The following is a 25,071-nucleotide window of genomic DNA, read 5'->3' on the forward strand; positions in this document are numbered from 1 at the left end:
TCCTCCATGAATAGTTAATAAGGAGTTTGGTAACAATCAGGCCGTTACTGAGATTAGAACACCCAGACAGGAGATTTTTACAGGAGATGACTACTTAGCAGGAGTCACAGGATCTATAATCAATACAGAACACAGTTATCGCACAAAGATGTGACAGCATATGTGTTTTAGAAACTATGTGGTGTGTGTGTTAACCTCTGTGTATATTTAACTGATCAGTTCACACATCCATGTTTTTTCCTGGTAATAAGAGGGGTAGGAAAATAAGAGTAGAGAAAGGTGTAGATACAAGAAAAGAAAAAGAGTTGAGGAAGAGAAAGAGGATATGACACCCTACGGGTAATCCACTTGAGAGGGTTTGGAAACTGATCCTGACCAAAAAAATGCAGATTGCTTGTATTCTGATGCCACTAACAAGAGACTCACACAAGTAACCAGTAAAGTGACTCTATGCAAATAACACTGCATCTGGATAAAAGCCGAGGTGTCCATATGTGTTTAAATGATACTAGAACAACAAGATTTACAGAACACATTGTTACTAAAGTGCAGGCTCAAGATGGCAGAGCAGACAGTAAAACCATCTTAGATCAGTTGTAGCATTAATTCCATCTGTTTTCACCCCCAGGCTGTGAAAAGAGAGGCGAGAAGGAAACTGATCCGAGGAGATACCCACAGATCTGAGACTCCACTGATGCACAGAAAGAGGAAAGAAAGCAGATACAGACCAATCAAAGCTTAGATGTTCCTTCACAAATGACAACACAAAACTGTTTGGATGAAGCAAATACATGCAAGGCTGTAACTAAACAGCCATGACTCTTGCATGAATGTGATCACTCCAGTGCACCGATAAAGCTGTGATGAACACTTAAAGGTGTGTGCAGGTTAAATTACAACCCTCTGAAGTCTTTGATAATATAACAATTTAATACAAAAACAACCTTTCTTTCTCTTTGTTTAAAATTTCATATACATTTACAGTATATTTATATACTTGTGTTTCTGAGTGAAAAAAACCTGGATACAGAGCAAACAAAAAGCAACAACAACAGTCACCACCATACAATCCTCTGGAAGAATAATTATCTACATAGGTTTACATACAACAAAAGTGTGCGTGTTACACACAGACGATTGATTGCTGACAGAAAGGGTTAACACACAAATGAATCAAATCATTTTAGAAGCAGTACATTTCATTCAAAGTTTTCCTAAAAAAAACAAAAACCCTCACCAAAAACCGACCATGTTGGCAAATGTTCAGTCTTAGTCCAAAAGTCAAAAACAGAAGGACAAAAAACTAAAGAAAATATTTTTTTGGACATTCTCACATTGTTTTTTTGATTCCACTTATATCCTGGATACCCTGATCAAACCGTTAATACCAATCACAGAATGGCAATGAAAGGTGAAGAAATCAAACAATAACACCCTTAGAAACCATTTTAAAATAACATTATTCAAGAAAAACAATTAAAATAATGACAAAGAATGGCTTTAAAGCACACAATTCCTGCTTGTTAATTATTGCTGTGTGACTTTTACAAAAGTAGTACAAAAAGCCTGCACTGAAAGAGTAACAAGGTCGGAGACACCCTACAACTTTTAGCCGACAATGTATGCATCCATTTTACAAACACACACATGCATACTGTATATATGTATATGAAAGAAAAATAGACTGTATACATCTCAAATGGGCACCTTGAACTGTGTGTAGCCACTGTAACAATGTTGTAGAAGTACATCATTCAATATAAAGAAAAACTAAATTCAATTTATTGGTTAAGCCACCAATTTACATACAAACTGTACTATAAATCTATAGAACACTGAAGCGCTTGATAAAAACAGTTTAGTCATGCAGAGACATGCTGTGAGTTATAAAGTGAGTGAGATTAGCGTGCCACAGCTGGCAAACAAAAACAAAAATCACCAAAGCTGTATATCCCTGCCATTTCCCGAGAGTTTAAATCAACTGGAGTATTTATCTATAAAGGGTCAAACAGCAAGTTAATCAATGCCTGAGAAAAACCTCCAACATATTAGAATAAAGGCCTTTTATGAGTTTATTTCCTGTGTTTGAATGTAGACATTTTTTGTGCAGTCTATTCAAGTGTGGTTTTTGTGCGTTTTTTATATATTTATATATGTATGTATATATATATATATATATATATATATATATATACCGTATATCACATATCTACAACATAAGTTGTTGAGCTTTGGGCAGTGCTAGCTAGAACTCTCTTAAAATGGCTGGAATATTGTTCAAATAATTTCTTATTCAGTAGCAAAGTCTTGAATTTCCTTCCCCATTTATCTGCAGTCAGATACAGCCCTCCACCTGTAACTGGCTCACAGCTGTGCAATTTAGGCCATGCAAAGCGAGGGAAGAGGCTACTCTCAGAAGCTGGAAGAACAGAGGACCAGGGGAGCAAAATATAAAAACAGTGAGGGTAAAAATCAGTCAAAAAAAACAAGGCAGACAGGTATTGACCAGGTCACTCATTGAATGGTGGGTAGATGGGAATCTCAAAGTCATCGCTGTTGAAGTTGGCAGGCTGGTCCAGCATTGATAACACATCCTGAATCAGATTAAAGAGACAAACAAGTTTATTTAAAGCCTCACAGCATGGGGGAGTTTGAAACAAGCTCATGTCACTCACAGGAAACATATCTTGCTGGTTGCCCTGAGCATGAGGATGCTGCTCCACGTTAGCCTGCGTATGCTGCTGGCCTTGCCACTGAGGCCACACTGCCTCAGCGGCTCGAGAAGGGAACTGTGCCCCGGACTGAGAGCCATCTGAGACGGAGCACAGAGGAATGAGAATGTTTACAAGTTTAACTCCATCAGTCACCCATACACACACACAAACCTACCATAACCGTTGGTGTTGAGGCTGGCACGAGCATTCATTTGTGGGTAGTTTGCATCGCTGGTGGGGGTTGGAGCAGCACCTGTAGGCATCTGGCCAAAAGTGTTGGAGGAGCCACCTCCAAATCCCCCCATGGGGGGAAATGGTGGCGACATGGTTTTAGCTGGCTGAGAAGCTACCTGCTGGTTAGAACAGAGAGAGTAACTCTTATTTACTGACTAGGAATGGTCACATACATTCAATGTATAGACACACACAAAAAACACTGTGGGCAATGGTTTGTTTCCTTGTGAATGAAAATGACAGAAAGCACTGACAACACAAGCCATGATGCTGCTTCCTCTATTTTACCTGGTTATTAAATTGTGGTCTGGCTCCAGCTCCAACCTGAGGCCATCCTCCTGCAGGCCCTCCATGAAGCGGGCTGCTAGTGCTGGAGGGGGTGACAGACTGTGGAGCTCCATTCTGACGAGACATCTGAGCCAGCATCTGCCCTGCTGAGTGAGCTGGCTGTGCCATCTGTGAAGTCATACTGACTGGTCTGCAGAGAAGAGGGAGAGCTCTGTTACCTCATATCACATACTAGGACACAAACTATGACCCCATTATCTGATGTACAAAGAACTTCTGCACCCGCTCAAAGCCATTTTCTTAATACCCTTCATAAAGACTATACATTATGGAGGAATCATAAGCTGGGAGTTCTTATTAGCTGTTGTTGCATATGAATGGACCCTTTGCCAGCTTATTACCTAATCCTCCAAAAATGCATATTAGTTATATAAATATTTTAGTTAACAACTGCAAGATAGATAAGATACCCTTATGATCACTGCTTATGAGAAAAATGGTAGGAAGGATGATAGGAACACACAAAAAAAACATATTAACTTGAGGTATAAGAGAACAATACAAAAAAAAAACTCCTACCTGTATGAATCAGTGGAACGACTAGCAGTAAAATTGTTGTTGGGTGAAGCATAGATCTGAGGGGATGGAGTAGAAGTGGAGGACATGCCCTTGGTCTGATCGGGCCCTTGAAAAAGGGAGGAGTACAGCTCTGGCTTCTCAATGCTCTTGCTATGGTCTGGCCCAGCAGCTGTCACTGGCTGCACCGGCATCTGTAGACAACAAAATCACGAGTAAGGTATTAAATGCTCCAGTTCATTTAAACTTGACAATTTGACTCTAGGTGGCAGCACTCGCTCCAGTGATGGGCACAGTTACTGGAGTTCAGCTTCCCTTTCACTACTGGCTCTTATTTAAGGATTTTTACTACTACTAAATTTGTTGGTGTATACACAAACACGTTTAACACAGTTAACATTGTGAGTGAATGAAGCACCTTTGTCATAACCATTGTTGAAAACACATCAAGACATCAACATTTGAATACCGGAGAGAGTATTACAATGCAGGTTCGGCATCTGAATTCAAGCAGTGAAGGAAGGAAGTTGTGATAATGAAAATCTCCTGACATCCTGATGCATTTTCCTGGTGAGCAAACAATCAACATCCTGCCTGGTTCTATCAAAGATTCTCAAGGGATCCACAAGAAGAAGAAACAAACTATGCATTATTCACTTAGACAACACATGTACAGTAGCTTCATGCGTTCATACACACATGCATGGCCTAACCTGTGAAAGGGTGATTGGTCCTGCTTCATACAGGCCGTCTCTTGTTCCACCTCCCTCTATTTCTGCCTGTTGCTGTTGCTGTAACTGCCTGAAAAGCAAACAAGAGAGAGGGTGTTGAAATGTCTCCAAAAATAGCCTAATTTCCATTTTCATGCCCTCCGCCGCTGAGTGAGAAATCCCAAACACCTGCTGACAAAATAACACTCAGCCCATCACCAGTCACCATGGCAACATAAGGTCAGAGGAGAAGAGCAGAAAAGTCTGTTATACATACATACTAGGGGTGGAACGGTTCACAAAATCCATGGTTCGGTTTGTATCACGGTTCTGAGGTCACGGTTTTCCGTTTGGTTTACATTGTTGAGGTTTTTTTGTACTTTTAACACTCTGGAAATACTATAGATCAGCATAAAATCAGCATAAATTAGGACTCAGTTCAGTGTTTCTCCTACCATTATATTAGGTCAAGTCAATTTTATTTCATTTTAACGTGCCAGATCACAACAGAAGTCATTTAAGGTTACCTTTCCTATAGAACAGGCAACACCTTGTTCCATTACTAAGCAAACTAAAAAGCTGTGTAAATAGCTATGTTGTTATATTTTATGTGCACGGAGAAATGTCATTTGTGTCTTTACATGGTTGCAGGTTTACAAATAATGCAGCTGTCTGTGCACAGAGGCCCGATGCACGTACATACAGACACATACACAGACACGTGAGTGCACATACAGCCGAGCAGGGTCCCACCAGCAGATAGAGAGTGTGTGTTGTGCTGACCATTGCTCATGACATTTTAGTTAATACACTGAACTCCACTGACTACGCTAGGCTAAGCTAACGTTAGTGGTGTCAGCATTTTTCTTATTTTTGCCATTTGATTAAGGTATTTACATCCCGCTCTGTAAGCCACGACGGGACCTGCGGCAGCTTTGCGCTATCTGGATGCAGAGAGGTGTGGGTCTCCTCTCTGCTCTGACTGCTGCTGCTGAAACTGCTGCGTGAAGCTACTGTGCGATCTCCTGAACCGAACAAAACACGCACCCCGAACTGAGACGCATCTACCGAATGGTTCAGATTTTTTTTCTGAACCGTCCCATGCCTAATATATACTACAAGCATGCTATGCCAACTGATGTTAAACCATATTTAATATAACAAGAAACAATAAAACATGCCTCTTTTTAGTGCTGCTATACTATTCAATATGTAGACATGAAGAAAATAAAATCACCCAGAATAGTAATAAACAAACAAAAACAGAAAGACTGTAGCTTGCTAAAACAGCAGCAGTATCCCATGAAGAAGAAGCCCCTGTTCTCCCATGCAGGGGGAGGGTAGTCAGTTAGGTCCTGGTCTCACCTGGTGGCTATCTGCCCTGGGCTGAGCACTACAGGAGGGCCATTTTGGCTGCCCTGACCCAGTGAGGGGGGCATCGAACCCCCAGGGGAGGAGATGGGGGTGAGGGACTCCTGAGTTGAGTTTCTACTGCCCCACAAATATTGATGGGTGCAGAAGAGAAGTTTTGGAGAGTGATCAGTGTGTTGTTCATTAAAAAGGAGTTGTGGTAGGGTGTAAGAGGAACTAGGGTTTCAGGGTAACTGGTAAGCATCCGGACAGAGAATGTTTCACAACAGTCCCATCTTAAGACATCAATGCTTTCATTATGTGGTGCATTTTATTGCGCAACAGTGACGAGTGTGTGACTCACTTGACATTGACATTGGTACAGATGATATACTCAATCTCCTCTGAAAATGGATTCTGAAAAGTGAAGGAGCTGGTTCTCATCCAGATCCATTCTCTTGATTTGGTGTGGAACCGAAACATCACAGACAGTACCTGGCCTTTAAGCTTCATGACCTGAAGACACACACATCAAACATTCAACACAGTCAGCCTGTGGTGTTTTCAGTAAATATAAATATGCAAATGGACAACAGTGGTTAAAGCTAAAACATTTTGCTTCCATTACAAAGATGGCTGAGAAAACAGGTTCTCAGGTTACATGGTAAATAATCATGGTCAGTAATCTCTGTCACACAGTGACAGGGCTTTCCTCATTTCAAGGCTTTCTCAATATGATACAATCTATGGACATCTGTAATAATTTCACAAAGCTAAGCTTAATGTGATATGTATGTGCTAAAGTTGAAAAAGCCTTTAGTGGTTTAGATCATATAGATAAAAGAAGTGAGTTTACTAGACCTACAGTATGCAGCCCTCACATCCCTGCTTGAGGATAGCAATGGTAAACAACATCTGCGGCTATTTGGATAACACAACAATATCTATACACTTAAGTGAGTCGGGCTGCACAAAGGCAATGGTTCTGAGACAAAAGAATAACATATGCAATAAATGAAATGAAAAAAAAGTCTGTGCTTCTGATGCATTATTTTTATCTGTGCAAAGTTCGAGGAATGCAGTAATACTGATTAAAAGGAATGAATTCTCAAAAAGCTTTAATCACCTGCTGGAAGCTGTCTCTCAGTAAGCTTTGATCTTCAGGATGGGCAAACTCTAGAATATTCTTCCCTAACAAATCCTGCAACACACAGCAGACAATACATTCATACAATCAACCACTAATAAGGCAATTACAATCTTGTGCCACAAAGGCTGTTAGGAGATGATGATTTACCTTAGGCTGATAGCCGATAGCTGCCATGCAGCGGTGGTCCACAAAGGTAAATATGCCCTGGCAGTTATGACGAGAGATGAACTCCACTGGTATATTGATACTGTTGAGACTTGTGTCACCAGGGCAACAAGCAACCTGGAGAAAAATGCAAATAAGGGCAAAAATATTGTTTTAATGAAAAAACAAGCAAACTACAACATTGTTTTGAAGGCATTTTCAAAACACTAACACCAACAGAAAAACATACTGCATACAGACAATTGGAAACAATATTTTTGATCTTAGTTTGCTGACATAAGACAATGTACACCTACTGGAGGCTTGAATTTTAAAACTAAATAGTTTTGTCTTATAGGTTCATACACTTCTTCTCAGACACACACGACAGCCAATCATACCTGTAATCTTCCAATGGCAACAAGGCAGTAGCGACTCCCCTGAGTGTTGTCGGTTTCATCATCCCTTAATGATACTCCTGATAGACAATGATGAAATGTAATTACACAGACAGCAAAGTGTAACCAGTGGAAATGTAACAGTAAATTGTAGCCTCTTTGAGCCTGTGACAAGGCAAACATTGTGTACACGTCTGTATATCAGTGCTCAGTTTTACCTGCAGGGGGCCAGGACTTGATATATCCTGTACAGTGAACCACTACATACTGGGGCTCCCCTTCCTTGGCAGCACCCAAACCATTCCTGAAGTGAAGAAAAATTTGTATTAAATACACTGAAAATCAATTACACATGTTTGGGTACCAGTAATAAAATGTACATGTTTGTTTGGTTTTGGTCACCTGTTTCTATTCCTAAGAAAGTTCAGTCTATTCATCGACATTGGTTCCACTGGACACGTGCCACACCTGCAACACATCACCATGTGAATAACGTCAGCATCATGACACACTTTAGATTGGTATAAATAACAGACTTCAGTACATGTCCAACCTCATTCTGCAGATGAATGACCGACGAGCTCCCATACTCATTCTAGCTGACGACTGCTGACTTTCTTTCTTCACTGTTCCTGTCTTCAGGTCCAACATCCTCCCTTTAAAAGACAAGGAAAACACTAAATGTGAGTACAAGTGTGACATTTTTTTTCTTATTCACAAAGGAGACAGGCTTTATCCCGTACCACCGTTTCTTTTTAAATACTCTGTGTGTAGTACATGCTATATACCAGTATTGTTATTCTCTGCAGTAGAGAGCTGCTCCCTGAGTTTTTCTGTGTCATCCGGGTGAAGCTGATCATACAGGGAAGAGCCAAGCCATTCGGATTGCGCCTGGTTGAGAACGGGTGTCAGTGAGTCCGAGACATAAACAATGCGGCCGGACTCGCATGACACCACAAACAGGAAGCCATCAGCTGCCTCCAGGATGAGGTGCTTCAGCTCCTATGGACAGATAGTATCAAATAGTAAGCAGTGGAGATAGAGGTCTATTACAAAGCAAAATTAGATGTTGATTATTTTTCTACAAATGTATGACGCTCGATGGAGTCTACCTACACTAAAGATCTAGGGAATTGCATACAGATGTCAGCAAGGTATGGTTTAAGGTATGGAACGAGCCAATTTACATGCTGAAAAAACAGATTTTATTTTATTTCTGAGCTAAGAGTTCAGTGTGAACTTCACTGTAAGGGACATGTACAAGCAGTACTACCTAGATGGAAATGATTGTCCACAAAAACCATGCCTCCAGAAAAGTTTGATTTTTACATTGTAAGGGTGGTTTCACATTTAACTATTTCTTAACTTTTCTCTGTTACCTGGTCAGTGAGAAAGGAGGGTTTATATGACCCATCTGCATTGGTGTTGCCACTTCCTCTGAGAGACTTCATATGGGACACGGCCATTCGCAGGATGGTTAGTTTGTCTGGTTTCCGTGCTAGTGCACTGCAGGTAGGCACCATGTCTGACAATTCTGTGATGTAGGCAGTCATTTTGTTCCGCCTCCGCCTCTCAATCTCACTGTGGTTCTCCCTGGAGAGAGGAAACCGGGAAGGTGGAAGTAGAGCGGAAAGGAGGGATCGAGATGGGGGAAAAGAGATGGGCAGGTGGACAACATGGAGTAAAGTTTAGAATTAATGTTGCAATGTAAGTATGCAATTCAGGAAGAAGAGGTGGAAACGAAAGAGGGTGAGAGTAATGGATGCATAAAACAATATTGTGTAGTCAATGGTCTATAAAATGAGAGTGAGAAACCAAAGGAGTCTGGTCTTTCAGGGCCAGCTTGTGTGTCAAGAGTAAGTGCAAAAGAATGGCCCTTCACTTCGCCTGAAAGGAGGGGAGACAAAACAGAAAAAGAGGACAGTTGCTAAAGAGGAAGGGATAACAAGTGTGAAAGAAGTCCCTAATTCACATACAGCTTAGCAGTTAGTGATACATAACATTGTGGGAAACAATCAGCTGCCCTGGGCAAAGAAGCACAACATTTTGATAGGCATCAAAACAGACAAGTAGAACAGCATAAACACTGCTAATTCTGAGCTGCAAAAAAGACAATATGCTGGAATTCCAGCTGGGCAGGATAGTATTTGATCCGTGCATTCAATGTCAATATAAATGCAAGCAGGAGAGGGAGCCTTCCACAGTGGTACAGGCCATACCTGGCTAGCTTTTCCTTATCTGCAAAAGTCTGATCTTCTTCCAAAAACCTGGAAATGAAAACCAACCCACTAAAACACAGACCCAAAAGTCACTACCAAATAAAAAAGGAGTTTAAAAGAGGGAGAGCAGCATGCAGGTAATTGCATTGTCCTCCCTCAACATACACCTATTTCTCCCAATCTAGCCCCCTACCTGGCAAAGCGCTCCTTGTCATTGTTGGGACCTCCTGAATCATCATCACACCTGATAAAAAAACACAGAGAAGACTGAGTGTTATCTTAGCTGCTCAGATACTTCAAACACTTCATGGTGCACCCCATTTGTTCTATAGCAGATAAGACAAATATACCTAAACAACTTGCTTCCTTCATCATCATCATCAAAGTCTGGCCTGTAGAAAAAAAGAAACGTGACAAGAAAGAGCAAGAGGTTGTGACCACAGACATTAAAAACCAAAGTAAATCAGTCAGCAAATATACATAATATTGACATATCAGCACAAAACGTTAACACTTACGCAGCTCGTCTTTTATTGCTCCCTTTTGGTACAATCGCCCCGCCACTTGCTTGGGTCCCACTTGCCCCCATACCCAGATTTGGGTCTGGTAACTCTAATAATAACACAGAGCAAGAGAGAACTGCAGTGTAGCCAAGATGACAGCTGATTTCAAATAGTACAAGAAGCACTGAAAAAGAAACTAACTTATCACTGGAGCGTCCACTCAGAGGCCACGATAACATTAACGCACAAATCTGTCGTGTTTTATTTCATGTATAGAAAATATTAAGTTCACTCTGAATACTTTTACTTCGTTTCTAAATGTTGAAGACAGTCACGGCAGCTACCTTTAAAGATACCAATCTGTAAGCAACATTAAACGAATTAGCGAACCGCAGCTTGACCGACAGCTAAATTAGAAAGTTTAACTACGTAGCTCACACAACAACGATACCTTTTATTTTTATTAAACCACTAATGTAGCCTTCTAAACGCAGAGTAGCACGCTAACACTTATGCAATAACCAGCTCGCATTGCTGTGGCATTAGCTTCGCTACTAAGCTAACTTAGCTGATGCTGTCACGCTATCTTCTGGAAACTGTACGCTTACGCTAAACACGAGAAAACACTCAGAAAAGACCAACAGCAGCACAGAGCAATATGATTACTATCACCAAGACGTCTTACCTGGATTTGAAGAGGACATATCCGTGTAGAATAACATAAACAAATAACTTCAGCTGCGCAAAACACGAAACCCCCACACCCCTCCCCCTTGCTAGCAAGCTAAATACTGCTTTTTCTCTTAAGCGCCTTTACTTTGTTTTATTAGCGCCCAAACCAATAACTGATACCACTTTGAAGTGAGCCTGAGATTTCAGACTTAAACGAAGCTGACAAATTAGCTCCTCTGCTCTGTGTTTTCCTGTTTTCTCCCTGTCTATTTAAAATGGCGTTTACCGGAGAACTGGCTACATGCTACAGTTGATCATTTTCTCCTCCTCCTATTGGTCATCACACAGCCAGAGACACATGACGTCGACGACATGTTGGGAAATCTGTGTATTTTCTCTGCTCCAGCTGGTGGTGGAGGGAGCTGCAGGTCAGCACAACAAAAGACAGGAGCATATGACAGGTCATGTACAAACAGCACCACACACATTTATGGCATGGAAGAAGTCATTTATCACTGCTTTCTAATAAATTACAATTAAAAATCATCTATTAAAATCCTAACATTGATTGGAATTAAATGTATAGACATAACAAAAAACACAATAATTGTCAAAGTCCTTTCATTGTGATTCTTTTATCATTAATAACAATACTTAGGCATCATTTAACAAAAAATACAAAATAAAAAAAATAACACTGTAATCAGAACACTGCTGTTTCTTCTGTGTCACTGTGGAAGAGATGTTGCTGGTCAGGTTTAGGATAAAAAAAAGCGATGTGGTGGTGGAATGAAGGCTGAAAGAAAATTCATATGCAAAGGAGTGAGGAGTGAGTAATGAATGAAACAGTGGGGTGGGAGCATGTTCTACTGTTTAAGATCTTTGATGTGATTTGAAACAGGAAAGAAAAGGAGAGGACAACAAGACAGGAGAGCTTTCTTTACATTACCGATAAGGCACTTATCACATACAAAAGCTTTAAAGCACAACAACAAAACTGAAACACTCATTTAATGAATTCAAACACTGAAAAGTCTTTCAAAAAAAGTATTGGCAACACACTGTAAACCTTTTTCATACAAAGAATCGTAGCTAAAATCATTATTTTAGATCAACACGTACAGTTCTCAGCCAGGTTTACACCTATATATATATATAACCCTGGCTATTAGGCAGTGATATTATTTAATCTGGCCCATATTTGTAAAAACTAAAAAATTTGAAATGGTCCCATTCCCATCTGTTTCAACAGAGCAGGCCAGGTCAGACATCTCTGTTGAAAGTAGGAATTTGTTAGAATACTTTGTGAATGGCACACGCCGCACGGGAGAGCAGAGGCACACGGTCCTACTGCATGTTATTACTTTGTATAGGAGACACTGCAGTTTGTGCAAAGACATTGCAATAGCTGAACATTTCTGTGGTTGCATAGACAAAAAAAGGAAATAAACACTTATTGTCTCACCTTCATAAAAACCCATTTCGTTTCTTTAGTAACATACAAAATAACAATAAAGCAACAGAAGTTTAAAGCACAAAGCTTTTAATGGCTTTCAGCAGCCATCAGCTGGTTCTAAGGCACATAGTTAAACATGAAAGCTAAAGTAGAAGCAGCATCACCCTCCTCTTCTGTCTTCTCCTTTTTCTCCTGTTTCAATACAGATTTTTGAAACTATCAAACAACAGCAATGATGCATTTATCTCAGATGACAAAGCCAAAATGCAATGTCCTTTAATGTAGTGTTTATTATCTGCTGGATCTCAGTGCCCTCTACAAGAATGAATGAATGTGTGTGTTCCTGTGTTTAGGTAACAGTGTTGAATTTCCTTAAACACTTGCTGTTCTTGGTTTTAGGGAATCACTTGGCCCCTCCCTAACCTACATCCCTTCTTCTGTCTCTCTCTTTCCTTTTATCCGTCCCTCCTGCTCCCCTGCTGAGGGATATAAGTCCATCTCATATTCTTCTGTCGGGACACGTGTTTGCGCTCACTCCATCTTGCTGTGGTTGTTGTTGTGGACTGTGTGACCATTCTGCACTGGCCCGTTTTTCTTCATGTGGTTTTTAACTTCAGCCTCCTCTTCCTCCTCCTCCTCTTCTTCTGATTCGTCTGTTTCATCTTTGTCGCTCCTTTCATCATCCACTTTTTCCTAAGGGAAAAAATGAGCAAAAGAGTGCAGGGTGAGGAGTGTGTAGAAACACATCATCAGTCAAGAACACTCAAACTGTCCTGAAGCTCTGGCCAGTGTCAAGACTGTCCGGTTACTTTTGCACATTATAGTATTTTTACTTACTACTTACTAGTATTAGGATTATATCATTGTTTTTATATAAATTAAATACAATGTAAAAATATAATATATGTGTGCTTACATTTTTGGTGAGGAAGCGGAGTGCTATGCGAATGATGAGAATAGCCCAGAAGATGTGTAGACACTGTAGAATCATCAACAGTCCATTGAAAAAGTAGTACCCAAAAAAGGGTTGGTATATGGTCACTGGGTATACCCATGTACAGTAAATAATCCTGTAAAGGTGACAGAGTGAGGATTAGGATAACATGTCATACAACAATATGGTAAGTGCAATATCAATATATATATATTGATTAGTGTGTGTGTGTGTGTACCAAAAGGGGAAGATAACAAGCCGGGTTACAATGAAGAATGCAGCAAACACGATGAAGATGTAGTTACAGGCATTTCTCCACCCTGCATAGTTGAACATCTTTGCAGACTGTCAGAAGAAGATAGATAAACGAATACATAGGAACATTAAAGACAAAAAGATTTTCATATCTACATCTTCTTATTTAACCATACTTTCACCCTATGAAAGCCTCCACACTGAATGTCCTACACTTGGCTCGGTTCTGTTATTTGGCAGGTGAGGTGACTGAAAATGGTCTCATACAAACAAAAACCAAAGTCCTCCACGAGGTGGCAGTGTATGATAGTCACAGTATTAGTAAAGCTGCAGCATGCTCAGACTAAACTGTAATATTTTTAGTGGTTGGGATGAGGTAAATACATATCATCCAGTGCCACCATTCACATACACTATATTTACATAATGGTGATTAAAGTTTCCACATTCACCTTCTGTTATTACACCATGATCCAAGATCATTGGTAGTGAAGGAACTTGGGGTTACATGTCAGCTGATTTCAGGCACATGTTTGCTTGCTGAATGAGAAGAATGCACTGCAATGAGTCTTAGGAGATATTTACCTCGAGCAAATAATCAGATGAGTCGTGCACCAGCATGATGAGAGTTCCAGCACGAATGTAGTTTACACACCAGGAGAAGCTAATGAGGAGGATAGTTGCTACATGGTGGACTATCTGCTCCTTAAAGTCCTAGAGAAGGAGATAGGAAGGGAAATAGTAAAAGTATGAAATGGAAAGAATACAAGTGGAATTGAATATTGCAAGTGGTTCTCTGTGTATAAAGCCTGCTTAAGAAGTATCTAGGTTAGACTATTGTGTTAGGGAAAAACATTGTGCCTCTTTTGTAAGAGTTTCCCCCACTGTGCTCAGCTGACCAGGTTGAACAAAGTCCAACACATACAGACACTCAGACACACTCACACACATTCATACACGTGTAACAACAGTCTAATGTCCACCCACAGTCCATGCCAGATGTCACACAGATCAGATTAAGGACTATTTGTTCTTCTGGGTACATATGGTCATGAAGTAGAAACCATAAAAGATAAAGACTTATTTAGTGACACTATAACCAAATTAAATATTAATTGTCACTTCTTGATTTTTGTATGTTTACTTACTTTGCGTTTGACATCAGAAGCCACACTGATGAGCAGAGAGCTGTAGAAACCCAGCTCAATCATGTAGTACCAATACTGAGATGGCAAGAGAGTCTGAAGGAGAGCAGAGAAGCCTTTCATTTCAAAATCCATAGTCCAAATATATCCATATACACAATTCCATAATGGAAACACTAAATTAGTATTTATACTGTAAAAAGCCTTCCAATCGATTAAAATAATAATCTTTAAAAGAGAGCATGTAGGTTAAAACCCTTTTTTTCTAAGAGCCAAAAACCTGAAGGATTATCAGAGAAAAGACTGATTTAGTATGCTTATGATTTGTCTTCCTTGCTATTTTTACAAGTAAAAGATCTGAATACTCTTCCACTGCTGTTGTCCACACCATAACTGTCACACCTGTCTCAGTTTACAGTTGTATACAGTTGTGCCTCAGAACAGCCCTAAACTACACACAGAGATTGTTAAAACCAATATTAGAGTGTTTAGGAGGCAGGGGAATTTTAATACCTTCTAAGACCTTTTGTTTGGACAGAATTTAATAAACAGACACTATGGTGCATTCATTGTCCCAGACACGTACCAGCACAGGAAAGCCCTGCCACATCTCCTTCAGGTCATACAGCCAAGGTTTCTGGAAGGAGAGACGGGATGTGAATGAGACAGCAGAATCCGAAAAGGTGTACAGTATTTATATCAACTGACTCAGCATGCGGTTGAGTCCATACTTCTCCTTCTGACAGTGCTAGAGGTAAAGTTGTCGCAGCAAAAAAAGACTTACGATAGCAGGGATGGTGACGAATAAGCATGTGTGTATTAAGAGATGAAGGGAGTAAAGTTATTGAACTTAGCAGTACTCACATCAATGAGGGCGGCCAGGCCAGCAATGAAAGCAAGAAGGTAAAAGGTAAATCTCCAACTGCAAGAGAACACACACATACAAACACACTTTCTACTTAGTCAATGAGGAAATCACAATAAACATATTGTTTACCTGCACATATATAAATGCATCACAAAACCTCTCACTCAGGTAAGAGAGACTGCATGGAAACATGTGGCTGAGTATGTCAAATCAAGACACAGCAAACACAGCAAAACACGGGCTGATGGACAATCAGCGCATCCACAGTCCTTTCTGTTCTACATCAGACACAGTGAGACATTAACTAACGCTGCTTGTACAGGTGTAGTAAGAGGATTTCACAGAAAACACTGCAGGAGTGACACAGAAAGGCACATACAAAGAGAGAGATTCACCAGCAGAGGAAATGAGGGAGAGACAGAAAGCCTGCTGTCTGCATCTGGACAATAGCTCGATTCAGAAGAAAAATGCCATTATGTTTTATGCACACAGTGAAAGACACACCATAACCATAGAGTGACAATCCTTCAATCACATGCACGTCTGCTCACAGCCACACACACACATTAAATGCAGAATATCTACAGACAAGCTTTAAACAAATTTAAATTTAAATTTAAACATTAATGGCAGTCTGTCCAACTAAGATCATTTCTGCCACCATTGGAAGCTGCTTTTGCTTTATCAAATCATTTTTCACAGATTTGAAGATTTCACAGGTTTGTTTGGTTTGCAAGAAAAATGACATCAAAGCTAAAGGCAGAGATATACCAAGAACTAGGGGTGTGCGATTTGTGATAAATGATCGTGAAGGATTTGAATGTGTCGGCGATCTGCCAGAACGGACAGATCGTTTTATCGTCCATAGTGCACCTTGTTTGCGCAGACGCATGAGTTTTTTTCACTCATCCAACTCTCAGTGCACTTAATGTGAACACGACCAACCAATGACAGCCTCCCTGTTAAGAAGCTATGGCCGAAAACGAAAAGAAAACGGAGCAACTGGTCCCTAAAACGAACTCCACGTTTATGTTCGGTACTGTTTCTGCTGGCAGCAGCGGCGCATCTTCTAAGCCTGTGTGTGTGTGTGTGTGTGTGTGTGTGTGTCGCGGTGGAAGGGCCGCGTGTATACATGTGTATTATCATGTACGAGCCCATCTCTCTGAACATTACCAGCTCGTTATATTCAGGTTCGCTGCTGTTCTGCCGTCAGCAGCTCTTCTACACCTGTGTGTGTGTGTGTGTGTGCAGTGGGAGGGCCGCGTGTGTACATCAGATACAGACAGAGGCAACAGCTAATGACGTCACCAAAACAATAACGCAGGCATTTGATGAAGAGGCTCCATATGAGGACTCTAGTAAACGGTGGACAGAGGTGCCAGCAGCAGCTCCGTTTTTCCTTAGACATGATTCCCATTAAAGTTTGATCATTTGTTCTAAATCACATTGAACTTTAAGAGTTACTTAAGTCTCAATACTGTATTTATTGTTTAACCTTAGGAGGCACACTTCAGTCTGTTTAAATGACTGTTGAATAATACTTTACAGAACTACATTAGTCTTCTTTTTAACCTATTAAACTGTAATTGTTATTTTCATGTGTATTGAAAACTAATACTGAGTGCACGTTATCAGAGTTGTTGTTTGCCTTTAAATTCTACTGATAGTTTTTTGAGAAGTGACAGAGTAGGCTACCTGAAGTCATTTACACAGAAACATGCAAATTAGTGTCAATGTAAAAACAAATCGTGATAAAATCGTGATTTTACCATTAAAGAATCGTGATATAAAATTTTTGCCATATCGCCCATCCCTACCAAGAACCCAGTGCCACAATGTGAATCCTACCAACTGACACTCAATATGACATGGTAGTGACAGAGTGGCATTGTCCTGAGTGCATCTTAAAAATAGAGGGACCATTTTGCCCTCAGAAATGTCCTCATATAGCCGGAGGAATGCACGGGTGGGCAGCTGTTGAAACTTGCTCTATACCTTTTACAGCAGTAAGTGCTTACATATGCTGAGTATCTATCTCTGAATTTACCTGGCTTCTCTGAACTTTTTGAGCAAACTCGGTCTGTCCTGGTTCCTTCGTCTTCTGAACCAACGCTGCACTTGCCGTTCCGAGCAGCCGGCCTGCTTGGAAAGCGTTGTTATTGAAGGCTGAAAGCAGCACAAAAAGTTGGGTTTTAGCATTTCTGGCAACACACACACACAGCAGACGTTTTACTTGATTAATGTGTACTGAAAGTGCCTGGATATCTACCTGAGTGGGGTTTTTGGTAATGTTACAGTAGAAGGACTCCAGTGTGGGGTTGCGTGGGGCTTTGAGCCGCACTGTCTCTTTCACCCCTAGTAGAGAGGCCAGTGGAGTAGCCACCATCCTGCAATCATAAAGTGGAGATTAAAGGCAGAGAAAATGCAAGGATGCAGTCATGGGAACTATTTAAATGTGGAAAATCATCCACCTGAATGAGAGTGAATTAAGTTAGAAAAGCTGAGCTGGAAGGGAATTAAATGTACCTGCCCTATGCAACAAGTATCATATACTGTATGCAGATGCAATAACACTGTTGCTTACACTGTCTGATTTCCTGACCTTCCAGTTGGCCTTTCTTATAATTTACTTAGTGATTAGAGGAAGAGGTTGGGATTCAAACAATAACAGGGAAGAAAGCCAGTTTGAATTACAATAAAACAGGCTGTAATGATGATGTATTTGATTTCCAGAGCATTAGCTACTGGAAACAGGAACACTGCTTTAGGAAAAAACAATACAAGTCACTTAAAATAAATCATGCAACAAAGAAGATAAAACTCGTGTCAATACAGAGGTTGACTGTAGATAGGGATTAGGAATAAGGACAGGAAGATATAGTGAAAAAAGACAGACCTTTCAAAGATCTGACGGATAACGAGAAACACGATGGCGATGGGTAATGCCACCCACAAGTCGCGGGCTTTGGCGTATACCCGCCCATCTCGATCTTCCAGGTCAGCCCAACCCAGGCCTTCTGGAAACCACAGCCGCTCCTGCCAGAACCACTCACTCACCTCCTGCAGCATCCTGAAACAGGACACACAAACAGCCACAATTTTTGCAGGTTTATTAGGCTGTAAAGATAAAGTCTCTAAACTTTATACGTCCTTAAAGTAGTGACGTTTCCCTCCTAAAATCTAGATGTGGTCTACAGGCTACCTTTACATCTGCTATACAGGCCTGTGTGTGTACATAGGGAGACTGTGCTGTTTGCTACCATGTAATTTACAGGATTAGACGATTTTCCTCTCTGTGGAAGCCAGGCAGTACATTTTCCCTTAATGTATATATATCAGAACAGCATGCAGGGAGCTCAGGAGGCCCACATGGGGAGAAGAAATCAGTCCAATGACATTTCAGCAAATCTTTTCCTTCACGCCTTCACCATCAGCACTTAGCTGACAGCAGCTATGAGGGTTTCTACTCAGGAGTGCAGATATGAATATTTTTGCTGCTAAGTTCTGGGAGTGGCACAGAAAGAGTGTAAAACGGTGGATGGCGAGGGAGATCAAACATCTAAAAGATGTGTCATGATTCCTCCATATGTGCACAGCAGCGGGGGCGCCCCCATGTGCTCCATCCCTGAGAGTCCCACGGCAGATCCAACTCCTCTCCCACCCACTGCAGCTGCAAATGCCAAAGCTCTGTAACCACTTCACTTCCACTCCTATCCCCACCCTCCTGCTCCCTGCCTGTAATCAAGAAGGATTCCCTCTTTGGCCCAGAGAGCCAAAACCATGTGTAATGCTTTCCCTGTCAAGACTATCTTTAAAATGTATGGCTTAAAGCACACTGGGATATTAATACTGATAAAGGTACACATGAAGAGAAGCAGTGGTGTTGAAAAAAATCTCTGACCTTTAAGCCAAAAGTATTCTTCAATCAAAACAACGATTTATGTTTAATAAGATACAATTAGTTTGTTTTTCAGACGGTAGAGGAGCATTTAGTTTTATGTAAACTTCATCTCTACTGTTAAATATACATCAAGGCTGTCAATGGGACATGTTGTAGCTCTAGTTCTAATCGGGTCTCATAATTAAAAAAAAGTTCTATGATAAGCTACAACATTGTTGGCATACAAAATCATTTTTTAAATAATATTATTAAAGATTTTTCTTCTGAAAGAGTCTCATGTAAGGTTGGGAGATATTGGCAAAATAATTAATCACGATTAATCGTGGCATTTAGCCGAAAACGATTCATTTGACGATTAATTGATGACAATTGCACTTACATGTTTTTGATTCTCAATTGCCACATTGTTCTAAAATGATACTGACAAATCATCAGTCAAGTTAACTACTTCATCTAACAGGTTAAGCTGGCAAGTGATTAGGCACAAACCAGCCATGTTTGAAATGTATTGATAACAGATGCACAATGCACAAACTGCTTTAACCCTCAGGCGTCACTTCAATTTACCACCCTTTTGTGTCATTGGTGGACAAAAACGTCCACTTCCAAAAAACTGCTATAACATATTTATGCAGAAAAAAATATTAATCTGTTAAGTTTTTATAGCAGTTTTTTGGAAGTGGACGTTTTTGTCCCAGAATGACGCAAAAGGGTAGTAAATTTGTTTCACCATGTTCTGGTGATGTATTTAAAAGATTTAAATTGGAATTCTAAAATGTGTCTAGAGATAGTCTGTTACAAAAAATTGTGCCATATGCACCAACACAGATAAAATGGTGGCCAGGTAAAGAGGCAAAAATTACCCAAGTGGACAAAAAAGTCCCCAATGACGCCCGAGGTTAAAATAATAATGAAGCAAACATTTAAAGTAACTTCCGTCCTTCAAATGTTCTTATCTTAAGGTCACAGAGGAGTGCATATCAACATTAAAATTAAACAGATTATTTCAAGTTAAAAAGGTGTGTCTGTGCAAATGTGACTGGAATATGTCACACACTAGTGCATGTTTTCACTCATACTGTAGAACAGCAGCAGAAAAAACATTACGAACAAACCGGACAATTTCACATTTAAATGTATGTCTGTGCAAATCAACCTGTTAAGTCCTTCCGGCGCTTACTTTGGTCGTAAGGAGCACAATGACTAAATGTATCGTGGATTCTTGGCTGAGTGGAATTCTTTCCAATATCTGCTGGAAGAGACTTCGCTGTGGTAATGTTTTCCTATCTTGCTGTGGCGTCCATTACAACTAACGCTGAGTGTTGGTTGTTGCCATAGTAACATGCATTAATAGCACACGATACGATTTTGCACACGCCTAGTCTCGTTGACCAGAAAATTCTTTTTAGTACAATTGTCTTATGTCAGCAAATTCTTTGACAGAAATCAGGAACTAAATGACGGTTTTATAGACACATTTTGATGTTTCACATCCAGCACTGTTTGTTACTATCCTTGCAAATAATGCAAATTAACTTCATGTGTGACAACACCCTTCATGGAGGCAACCGTAAAGATAAGGCAGCTAGTTGTAACTGCTGACACTGCTCATGAGTAGTTCTCATGGTTGAGTGCATCGGTTATTTTCCAGATCATGTCATGTTAGTCGTGGCCCCTGTTTCCTGTTGCAACAACATGTCCGACTAAGCATTGGGCTTCCCTCCTTTAGCACTTCAGTAGCACTACTTCTTAGCTCTTGTGAGCTCTGCTGAATAGCATGTTTGTGTGCATGTCTGGCTCCATACAAACAGCTGTGTGATCTAACCTAAAACAGATCACTAAATGAGCTTCTGAGCATCAGCACAGATGGTTCAAATGGCTGTGCTCATTTCACATAATAGCAATGACATAAACTGTTAATAAGTTTGTAAACTGTAATCAGACTCATTTTTGGACGATGCACACACAAACAAAAGCAAACATAGGATAGGAATCTTGCAACTCAAACAACTCTTTGTCATTCATAGCAGTATGCTGTGTGTATTTTTAGGATTACTAGTTGAGGTCATCCAGTGAATTCAGCATGTTAAAGCACCTTTTGCCCTACAGCTTTTCCAACACCATATGCCATTGGCCCACAGGATCATATGACCAGACTCTGACCATTGCAATGATCCAATAAAAATAAGGGATGCCTCCGGCGGGGGAGGGAGAAAGGAAGTGCTCTGTCTGTCCCGCTCTCTCTTCCTCACTGTGAATATACATTACAAGCATGTGGCCATTGTAAACAGAGATCTGACTCTGAGATAAGTATTACTCCAACTGCTACTGATATAGTTCATTTTCAGCCTTACGTGAATCCTAACTTTTCTAACCCATGATGCAGTTTTTCAAAAATGCATGAAAAAAATTGAACTAGCCTCAGAAGAAATCCTAAACAGACCAGGATGGAACCTGGTACAGAGTCCAGGAATATTTGGAGAATGTAAACACACTGCCACCACAGAAAGGGAGCACCAGCTTTCCCTATTCTCACTCCATGGATGAATGTCTTATGGAGTTTTACAGTTTGTAAGTCTACCGCAGCAACACAAGTCATGAGACATTGGTGATGATGCTTATTGTGAGTCACTCATACCAGCTATGTTTGTACAGCTACGCATTTACTCACATCCACCCATACTGTACTTAGGATTGCAGCTGATTCAGTCAGGGCAACATGGTGAGGTTAGACCGCTAATACAGCAGATAACTCCACTTGAGAAGTCACAGCTGAGTTTTCAGGTGTAATAAGTCAGGAAACAGAATGACCAAACAGCAGTGAGAATGGAGGGAAATGGTGCTTAAATCATGGCCTTAAAACATTACATCTGTACAGATAAACTACCTTTACAACAAACCACAACTTGAGTAAAACTACAATATTTTTGTATTTTTTGAGTGTTTTTGGTACTGTATGAGGACTTTACCCAGAGCTAATCACCTTCAAAACAATTACTTTGTGCTATGTTTAATAAAGGTTTGGATTATTGAGATTAGTTGAATAATAGGTTAAAAAAACCTGAGCCCTCAAAACTGAATTCCACAGTTGATGATGTGAAATAAATTAATGAAGTATGTCAACCATATATGTTAAACAGACACAGTTTACGCATCACAGTGAATGCACATATTGTGGGATGAAGTGACAGTCCAGCGGGCTGGCATGCTTTTGGCACATGGTTCATTAGCTCTAACTCAGGTCATGCCTTCGTCATTTTGAGTCAGAAGGTTTTGAAGGTGAGTCATGAACATCCTTTAATTTTCAGACACTCTTGTTGACAACAGAAACATTTTACTGAAATACAACATACACTGCAATGAAAAAAATACATGGGTCTCTACATGTTAACTATATTTTGTGTCAAATCCTACAGCATTTCAGTCAACTGTTTCATCACTGTTATCCAGTCTGCTGTGTTTACATTAGCGATCATAAGAAAGTTAACTTCATTACCTTTAAAACAGTGATGAATTATTGATGTGGTGATTCAATCAGTCAGCAGACTGATTAGAATAGCCTTCCTGGGGAGGTGTGAAGGTATTGTTGTCATTCTGATTGTCTACTCCTGGATGGATGCAGGGCAATTCTGCCTTTTGAGTAAGCACAGTTTCCTCGCTCAGCAATCAGTGTTGCCCCTGGACCCACTCTGTTAAATAGAAGCCTAACAGCTAAGGTCTGACTGACTTACTGACTGACACATTTTTAATGCATAGCTGAAGAGGAGGAAATAATTGACACATGAAAGCTGGAGTTTTTTTCTGAATAATGTACCTCTATGTTTCTGTGCAAAAATAGTATTACATATCCTGTTGGCAACAACTTAAATCATCATTTTTAATGAATGATTAATTTTAATGACTGATTTTATGTATAAAAGATTCAGAGAAAAGTAGTAGCCTATCCTTAATGACTGATATGTTACTTGGATACAAAGCTTCGGACCACATGGACACAATTTGTTTACATTGGTTTGACAATGAATATGATAATTAACTAACAGCTTGTATCAAACAAAACAACAGCATTCCTAACAATAAATATGCACAACCGCCTCACCACTACAATAAGAGAGTTTGGTAATAGCTAACTCTTTTTATATTCTGGTGTTTGTTTACATTGTGTTGCTGAAATTAGCTTAAAATTAGCCACTGTAGCTCGCTGAAAACCACAATGGTGGGAGGAGGAGGGGCGCTAAAATACATCAATTCAGTAAATTTAAAATAAAATATAAATATGTAAACAGAACGTTGTCTAACTGACTGTTTGTATGTTGTATCTGCGTCCTGTGCATGTGTGTTAGCTGGCTACAGTGATTATGTGGCCAAATCTGATGCTAGTTAGCAAACTTTAGAAGAGACCCACCATTAAGCCACGCGCCCTGTACCCTCGTGTTGGACAGCAGTGCCTGGCGGTTAATAACGCGTGTTTTTTTGTTTTTTTTTTTTTACAAATCAGACGATAATCTTTGGTGTTAAAAAGCTAAAATGACCGCCTGATTAGAGTAAATTCACCGATGCACCTTCGTGAATGCGTAATGACGTTTGAGAGGAGGATGCGGAGCGTGCATCTGCCGCAAACACTCACGCGCACATAAACGAATACTAGCCGACATGAAAGTGAAACGGTACTTACTTTGGTGTTTTCCCCTACAGAACCTTTCCGACCAAAAACCAGCACGTTGTCTTTTTCCACGGCGTCGCCCGGGTCCCGCCTAGCTAGCTAAGAAACCTAACGGTCCAGCTGAGTGTGTCCAGCCTGCTGGTTGTGCTCAAAAGGGGCGCAGTCTGTCCAGGTTTTAGTATCCGGACTGATTTTTACATGTTTCCATGGAGCACAAACTGTGTTTTTTTCCAGACTAAAATATGGAACTTGAAAAAAAAAAGTACCCACAACACGGAGAATCTGAGTGCTGCAGTGTGAATCTCAGGGTTTTCTTCCAGCTAGCTTTTCTCTGACTCTCGTCGTGTCCTAGCTAATTTCCTCCCCCCCTCTTGAGTCGGCGGGGTCTGTGTGGGTGTCTGGCCGGACAGAGGCGCAGGTCGGGCCGGCTGGGGAGCGGACTGAAGGGGGCAGAGAGAGGGAGGAGTGAGGGAATAACGGAGAGGGAGGGACGCAGATGACGTCCGAGCACATGAGAGAACGTTTGGCTGACACACACACACACACACACACACACACACATCCGCGTTTGATTTCCGCTCGGAGGAAAGTGTTTAATCTTTGAACCATTAGGAGTGTATCAACCAGTAGTTTGCGGTTTATACTTTTTCACGTCTTTATGGTTTATTTCCAATATAGATTTATTTCCTCTATGTTCGTCCTGACCTTTGACCTCTTTGTTATTTGCTTACGTAGCCTAATCTCCTGTTGACTCAATCTTATGTGTCTTTTATGTTTTTTTCTAATAACTAAAAATAATATGATTTATTTTGTATTCTTTATGTGTTTAACATTACTAGCTTTTAAAACCTGTGACCTTTTAAAATACAGAATGAAATCTGTAACGATACA

At 40.4% G+C, this 25,071-nt stretch overlaps 2 protein-coding genes across 8 annotated transcripts; both read right to left on the reverse strand.

Moving 5' to 3' along the window:
• Nucleotides 1–911: 911 nt before the first annotated feature.
• arnt (aryl hydrocarbon receptor nuclear translocator) lies at nucleotides 912–11,289 on the reverse strand. 6 transcript variants are annotated; one of them, XM_028426505.1, is made up of 21 exons: nucleotides 10,972–11,289; nucleotides 10,302–10,395; nucleotides 10,134–10,175; nucleotides 9,977–10,027; nucleotides 9,784–9,831; nucleotides 8,944–9,157; nucleotides 8,353–8,566; nucleotides 8,118–8,220; nucleotides 7,967–8,032; nucleotides 7,783–7,868; nucleotides 7,568–7,644; nucleotides 7,170–7,304; nucleotides 6,999–7,073; nucleotides 6,237–6,388; nucleotides 5,888–6,010; nucleotides 4,526–4,613; nucleotides 3,816–4,006; nucleotides 3,237–3,426; nucleotides 2,890–3,064; nucleotides 2,676–2,812; nucleotides 912–2,594 (listed from the first exon to the last, which is right to left on the reverse strand). In XM_028426505.1, the coding sequence occupies exons 1-21, from the start codon at nucleotides 11,006–11,008 to the stop codon at nucleotides 2,511–2,513; spliced, it is 2,382 nt and encodes a 793-aa protein (XP_028282306.1). In that variant the 5' UTR covers nucleotides 11,009–11,289; the 3' UTR covers nucleotides 912–2,510. The 6 variants fall into 6 exon arrangements, with proteins under 6 accessions (XP_028282306.1, XP_028282305.1, XP_028282308.1 ...); XM_028426504.1 differs by having other exon boundaries at nucleotides 916–2,594; nucleotides 2,890–3,067; XM_028426507.1 differs by lacking the exon at nucleotides 10,972–11,289 and adding an exon at nucleotides 10,488–10,861 and having other exon boundaries at nucleotides 916–2,594; nucleotides 2,890–3,067.
• A 279-nt stretch (nucleotides 11,290–11,568) lies between these two features.
• Nucleotides 11,569–24,620, reverse strand: cers2b (ceramide synthase 2b). Of its 2 annotated transcripts, none has more exons than XM_028426510.1 (11): nucleotides 24,193–24,620; nucleotides 18,513–18,686; nucleotides 17,886–18,003; nucleotides 17,664–17,782; nucleotides 15,613–15,670; nucleotides 15,335–15,385; nucleotides 14,752–14,844; nucleotides 14,189–14,317; nucleotides 13,587–13,693; nucleotides 13,331–13,484; nucleotides 11,569–13,107 (listed from the first exon to the last, which is right to left on the reverse strand). In XM_028426510.1, exons 2-11 carry the CDS (start codon nucleotides 18,683–18,685, stop codon nucleotides 12,946–12,948), a joined length of 1,164 nt encoding a protein of 387 aa, XP_028282311.1. In that variant the 5' UTR covers nucleotide 18,686; nucleotides 24,193–24,620; the 3' UTR covers nucleotides 11,569–12,945. The 2 variants fall into 2 exon arrangements, with proteins under 2 accessions (XP_028282311.1, XP_028282312.1); XM_028426511.1 differs by lacking the exon at nucleotides 24,193–24,620 and adding an exon at nucleotides 23,014–23,031.
• Between the last annotated feature and the right edge of the window lie 451 nt (nucleotides 24,621–25,071).

This window comes from Parambassis ranga, chromosome 16 (assembly GCF_900634625.1).
Source record: "Parambassis ranga chromosome 16, fParRan2.1, whole genome shotgun sequence".
Taxonomy (NCBI): Eukaryota; Metazoa; Chordata; class Actinopteri; family Ambassidae; genus Parambassis; species Parambassis ranga.

What these genes read in the sequence shown, in the direction of transcription:
- arnt (XM_028426504.1), bottom strand. Translation starts at nt 11,008, where the DNA reads ATGTTATTCTACACGGATATGTCCTCTTCAAATCCAG. An exon ending in GAAGGAAGCAAGTTGTTTAG is followed by an intron (nt 10,028 to 10,133) that starts GTATATTTGTCT and finishes TTTTTTTATCAG; the next exon opens with GTGTGATGATGATTCAGGAG. An exon ending in ACCAGCAAGATATGTTTCCT is followed by an intron (nt 2,595 to 2,675) that starts GTGAGTGACATG and finishes AATCTGATTCAG; the next exon opens with GATGTGTTATCAATGCTGGA.
- cers2b (XM_028426510.1), bottom strand. Translation starts at nt 18,685, where the DNA reads ATGCTGCAGGAGGTGAGTGAGTGGTTCTGGCAGGAGCGGCTGTGGTTT. An exon ending in CATCTGATTATTTGCTCGAG is followed by an intron (nt 13,694 to 14,188) that starts GTAAATATCTCC and finishes TTCTTCTGACAG; the next exon opens with TCTGCAAAGATGTTCAACTA. An exon ending in CTTGTTATCTTCCCCTTTTG is followed by an intron (nt 13,485 to 13,586) that starts GTACACACACAC and finishes TCACCTTTACAG; the next exon opens with GATTATTTACTGTACATGGG.